The sequence below is a fragment of the Tupaia chinensis genome, unplaced genomic scaffold (genome assembly GCF_000334495.1).
Source record: "Tupaia chinensis unplaced genomic scaffold, TupChi_1.0 Scaffold000561_1, whole genome shotgun sequence".
Taxonomy (NCBI): domain Eukaryota; kingdom Metazoa; phylum Chordata; class Mammalia; order Scandentia; family Tupaiidae; genus Tupaia; species Tupaia belangeri.
The window spans coordinates 3,275,599-3,281,659 of NW_006160074.1; the positions used below are offsets into that span (position 1 = coordinate 3,275,599).

The 6,061-nt window shown below is 40.4% G+C and overlaps 1 protein-coding gene across 3 annotated transcripts in view; it reads right to left on the reverse strand.

Moving 5' to 3' along the window:
• The window catches only part of CKAP5 (cytoskeleton associated protein 5), a 109,914-nt gene that overhangs the window by 72,344 nt on the left and 31,509 nt on the right, over nt 1-6,061 (reverse strand). For all 3 annotated transcript variants that reach the window (XM_006157791.3, XM_006157792.3, XM_027775413.1), the window contains exons 8-9: nt 4,038-4,151; nt 2,500-2,604 (exon numbers count right to left, since the gene is read on the reverse strand). In XM_006157791.3, coding sequence (XP_006157853.1) covers nt 2,500-2,604; nt 4,038-4,151 — 219 coding nt within the window. The remainder of the gene's footprint in view (nt 1-2,499; nt 2,605-4,037; nt 4,152-6,061) is intronic.

Sequence of the window (6,061 nt, forward strand, 5' to 3'; positions counted from 1 at the left end):
AAAAAAAAAAAAAGAAGAGAAAGAGGGATAACTTCTAGTAGGGTTTGATCCTGCCATAGTCTTTTTCTCCATCATAAATTCTCCATCCCATCAGAATCCTGGGCACATACATGTGTGCCCAGCATGCACGTCACTGGGCCAGGACTCAAACTGTAGTTGGCCACATGGGATCCTGGCTTCCTCTGCGCAGTGTTTAACTGCTGAGTCATAGGGCAGGCCCTGCATCATGACATTTTGATCAGTGATAGAACACAAATACGACAGTGGTCCCTTAAGATGATAGTAGGCTATACCACATAGCCTAGGTGTGTCGTAGGCTATACCATCTAGGTTTGTGTAAGAACACTCCATGGATGTTTGCACAATAATGAAATTGCCCGAGAATCCATTGCTCAGACTATCTTCAGGTCGTTAAATAACACATAACTATATATTATATACTTCCGTGGGGAGGGGGCACGTGGAACACAAACCATTGAGCACTGAAGACGTTCTTTAAGCTACACAACAGTGAAACAAAGCCAGAATCAGAAGGCAAACACTACAGAGGGCAAGAAATCATCCAACCAAAATGGATTTTTAGAAAATGTTTTCCACATTGAATTATTCTGGGGGCCAGCAGGTGGCTTTTGTGGTTAAGGTGCTAGACTTCCACATGGCAAACTGTGGTTTAAGTCCCAGGCCTAGTGGCCTGCATTCTCACTTTCCCTCTCTCTCTGTCTCGGTTTAAGTCCCAAGCCTAGTGGCCTGCTTTCTCACTTTCCCTCTCTCTCTGTTTCTCTCTGGTGAGCCCACATGCCCTATAGCAAAACTCAAAAAATAAATAAATTTAATAAAATAAATGATTTTTAAAAAGAATTATTCCTAATACAAAAGTATAAACTATTCTAATAAGTAACATAGAACTGAACAAAAGTTAGTTACGGACAGTATATATATATAGAGATATTCATAATAAATATTGATTGCTATAAAAATATTGATTATAACCTTGTTTTATCTCACGATTTACAGGTGTAAGGGTTTTACAGATGCTTATTTTTATTTCCCTGGTAATAAGTCAGTCATGACTTATCTTTCTTTGGTAGCCTCGTCTTTTTTCCAGTTCTCCAAAATTATTTTTAATACTATGAGTAAGCAAGCTCCAAATACCACAGCACAAGTAAGCCTAGATATAAGTGTCAAAATAAAACTGACAGGGGACTAGGGACTCAGGAGACTCTTCAATTAATCTAGGGACTCAAATGATCACATGGCTATGAAATTAAATCCCAAGATCAGTTTTTAGGATGCTAAACCATTTAAAGAAATTCAGACCAACTTTAGAGTCAAGGTGGTAGATGCCACAGTTATAGAAAACATCTTTAATTTATTCAATCTGTTCCAAACTTAATTGCTACAAAACTTATGGAGAAAACAGTATATTCAACAAATTTGTCCAGTCAGATTTTCTTAGAATAAGTTAAATTGAATGATCATGAACAATGTAATTTATGGCTAGCTTTACTTGAGCTATATAAAATGTTTCAAGTATTTAAGTGAATAATTCTTTTTAAAAATGGGTAAACACTGGAACCAGCAGTTAGCGTAATGACTGGACTCCCATGTAGTCGACTGCCATTCAAGTCCTGGAGCCAGTGGTTTAAACGCACACCGGGCCAGTGTGTGTACATGCCCAAGATCCCGAGAGAAGAATAGAAGAGAAGGGACTGTGGCGTGGCCATCCCCTCTGGGGCGTGATTTCTCACTTTCTGTCTCTCTCTGTCTCTCTGGCGAGCGCACATACCCTATAGCAAAAATCTCTCCAAAAAAAAAAAAAAAAACGTAAACACTATGAAACACCTTTTGGATATTAACCTAACAGTTTTATATTGCCTTCTGTATTCTTACATTCTGGTCTTAATTATTACAAATTTTTGGGACCAGCAGTTAGTGTAATGGCTATGTCGCTGGACTCCTACGTGGTCGAAAAAAAAAAGTCCCGGACCCGGTGGCTTAAAACTCACGCCAGTCGCGTGTGCATGTGTGCCCAAGATCCCAAGAGGAGAATGGAGGAGAAGGGACTGCAGCATGGCCATCCCCCTGGGGGGTGATTTCTTGCTTTCTGTCTCTGTCTCTGTCTGTCTGGCGAGCGCACACACCCTATAGTGAAAACCTCTCCAAAAAAAAAAAAAAAAGAATTTTCTCCTGTTATACTGTATAAAATGCTATAAGAACAAAACAAGATAATAACAAGTAAATAAGTAATAAACAAATACAGGGACTCAACCAAGTACTCCAGGCCACCTGATTTTGCTACATAACACTCATGAATTTAGTGTTAATTGATATCTCCTCTGAAATCTTAAGCTATGTTGAAATTAATAAAAGGAAGAAATTTTCTTTAATCAGTATAAAAAGATCCATGCCAAAGAATTGTATTAAAGCATAAAGCAAACCAGTCCCGTCATTTTTGATAATTTTCTTGTATTATATATCTAACAAAGGAGTGCTACTTACATGTCCTGCATATTGTCCAAATTTCTTCCTTAGCCCAACAGCCAGGCCAGTGAGACATTTTGCTGCCAACGCTACTAACATGACATTGGTGTCCTTCCCAACGACCTAGAGAGGAGGAAAAATCAAAATAGTCAGTCCTATAGAAAGGTACTGAAAATAGGGGCCAGCAGGTGGTGTGGTGGTTAAGGCCCCTGACACTCCCACATTGCTGACCATGGTTCAAGTCCTGGACCTGGTAGCTTGCTTTCTCACTTTCCCTCCCTCTCTCTGTGTGTCTCTCTATACTCAAATGAAACGAAATGAATGAATGAATAAAATGAAATAATTTTTTAAAAAAAGAAAGGTGCTGAAAACTTATTCTCAAAAGAACTCTGAAAGCTATTTTGCTAATGAATAACTAACTTTTACAAAATACAGAAGATTCCCCTTTGATAACACTGAATGTGCACAATTTCTTGAAGTTTATAGAACTACCAAGAAAATATTTAAAGTCAAAGTGATACCAGATTTTAAAACAATGTTTCCAAACTAACCTAGGTCAATAACCTCGAGCAATTCTTAAAAAATGCATGACTGTACTAGGCCAACAGGTAGTGCAGAGGTTAAGGCACTAGATCTTACACAGCCAGTTGTGTAGTTCAAGTCCTGGATCCGGCAGCTTGCAAAGCACACTGGGGCAAAGGAATCTTTGAGCCCACTGAGTAGGTACTGCGAGCAAGGCTTACCCTCCTGAGTTTAAAAAATTTGTGGATAAGACATTATCATTCAAATTAAATGGTGGCAGATTTGTCCAAGGAATATTGTGGGGATTTGATCCATTTATGGATCCTGTGATAGATGAAGGTGTGGAGACGGCAACTAGTGAGCAACAGAATAATACCGAGTGGTGGTAATACGAGGAAATAGTATCATGTGAGAAGCCCTGGGTTAAGTATAAATAATGGCTATTCAACAGAAAAATCCATGTCCCCTCTGCAGCAGGCCTAATTTACTATGATGTAAATATCAGGTCACATACATTTTTGTAACAAACTTTTTGTTAGTAAAAAAAGAAAAATAGGGGCCAGCAGGTGGTGTGGTGGTTAAGGCGCTAGAAATTCCCACATGGCTAACCATGGTTCAAGTCCTGGACCTGGTGGCTTGCTTTCTCACTTTCCTTCTCTCTGTGTGTCTGTCTTCCTCTGGTCAAATTACACTAAATGAATGAAAAAATAAAATTAAATAAATAATTCTTTAAAAGACAAAGAAAAAGAAAAGCACACTGGGCATGTGTGTGTACATGTCTAAAATCCCGAGAGGAGAACAGAAAAGGGACTGCGGCATGGCCATGCCCCTGGGGGTGATTTCTCACTTTTCCTCTCTCTGTCTCTCTGGCAAGTTCACGCACACTACAGCAAAAACTGGAGGGAAAAAAAATACCATCAATAATGTTGCTTAAATGTATGTATTTGTGTTGAAAAGAGATGACCAATAAGGAAAAATTTAACGGCCCGGTCTGCTGCATACCACCACTCCACAGCTGGAACTCTCACACTTACCTTCTTCAGTGCTTTTACTAAATCTGCATAATCACCAGCTTCCAGTTTGGGGTTTTTCACCAGCACTTCTACAGCCTCCAGGGCCTCTTTTCTTTCTTGCCATTTTTTTGCCTCCTACAAGACATAATATTAGTCACTTACAGAAAATGAGAGAATAGAGTAAGTCTATTTCTTGCATTCTACTAATTCAATTCGAAGACTTTTTCAGCAACTTTTTCTAAAGAGAAACAAAACTGTGCAGCTAATCAGAACATTTTGTTTACATATATCTTTTTCATATACAAAAGGTACTTAAGAATTCAGAACTCTTGGGACCAGCAGGTGGTGTAATGGTTACATTGTCGAACTCCCATATGGCCGACCACAGTGCAAGTCCCAGACCAGAGGCTTGAAACTCACACTAGGCACGTGTGTGCGCATGCCCTGAATCCTGAGGGGAGAAGGGATTGAGATGTGGCCATCCTCCCGGGGGATGATTTCTCTCTGTCTCTCTGACAAGCAGACGTACCCTATAGCAAAAAATCTCTCTTTAAAAAAAAAAAAAAAAGAAAGAAAAAAGAATTCAGAACCCTAAAGTAGTATAAGTAGACAGCATGCCACAGACTTTTCTGTCTCATTTTTTAGATGGATATTAGTTTGAAGATGTCAAATAGAAAATATCAATAAAAAGAATTTTGGGACCAGCAGTTAGCGCAATAGCTATGTCGCTGGACTCCCACGTAGTCAACCACAGTTCACGTCCCGGACCCGGTGGCTTAAAACTCATGCCGGGCGTGTGTGCGTGCATGCCCAAGATCCTGAGAGGAGAATGGAGGAGAAGGGATTGCGGCGTGACCATTCCCCCTGGGGGGTGATTTCTCACTTTCTGTCTCTCCCTGTCTGTCTGGCGAGCGCACACGCCCTACAGTGAAAACCTCTCAAAAAATAAAATAAAATAAATAGAAAGAATTTCCATCCCATCTCACAGTGGCAGTTACAGGAAAGGAATTTCTACATTGACAGCATTAAAAAGACTAGAAAGGTAGCAACCAGTGACATGGTGGCTAAGCAGCTGGATACCATGTGGTTGAATATATGGTTTAATTCCCAGACCCAGTGGCTAGAAAACCATTTTGGGTGTGTGTGCATGTGTGGTGTAAATCCCAACAGGAGGAAGAGGAGGAGAAGCAATTACAGCATGACCATCCCTAAGAAAGGGTTGTTTTCTCACTCCCACCCCCTACTAGCCCCCCAGAAAGTGCATGCACTCTCTGGCAAAATTACAAAAAAGGAAATAAAGACCAAAGAAGGACAAATACATAATCAACAAATAAAACTATTATGGTCTCAGAGATGAATTTTCCAGATCATAGGTATAATACTAATCTTTTTGTTTTATAGCCATAAAAAGGAATATGCTTCTCTAAAGAGTGAACAATCATTCAATAACTTCTTTTTAATTACTAGAGGGGTCATGCACTTGCCAGAGACATAGAGACAGTAAGAGAGAGACAGAGAAAGCACTCCCAAGGAGCGTGGTCACATCATAATCCCTTCTCTCCATTTCTCCATCCTGTCAAGACTTTGGGCATGCATGCACACACACCTGGTATGTTCTTCAAAGCCACCAGGACCATGACTTGAACTGTGTGGCCATTTGAATCCAGTTCCCTTAACCAACAGAATATGAGGCTGGCCCTCATTCAATAATCTGAACCCCCACTATTTGAAAAAAAAATGGGATGCAAATATGACAAAATTGCCACCCTGGATATTACAGTTCAGTACAATTTATCAAATATTTATTTGGGGAACCAGCAGTTAGCGTAATGGCTATGTCGCTGGACTCCCATGTAGTCAACCAGGGTTCGCGTCTCGTACCCGGTGGCTTAGAACTCACGCTGGGCACGTGTGTGTGTGTGTGCCCAAGATCCCAAGAGGAGAATGGAGAAGGGACTGCGGTGTGACCATCCCCCCTGGGGGGTGATTTCTCGCTTTCTGTTTCTATGTCTCTCTCTGTCTGTCTGGTGAGCACACGCACCCTA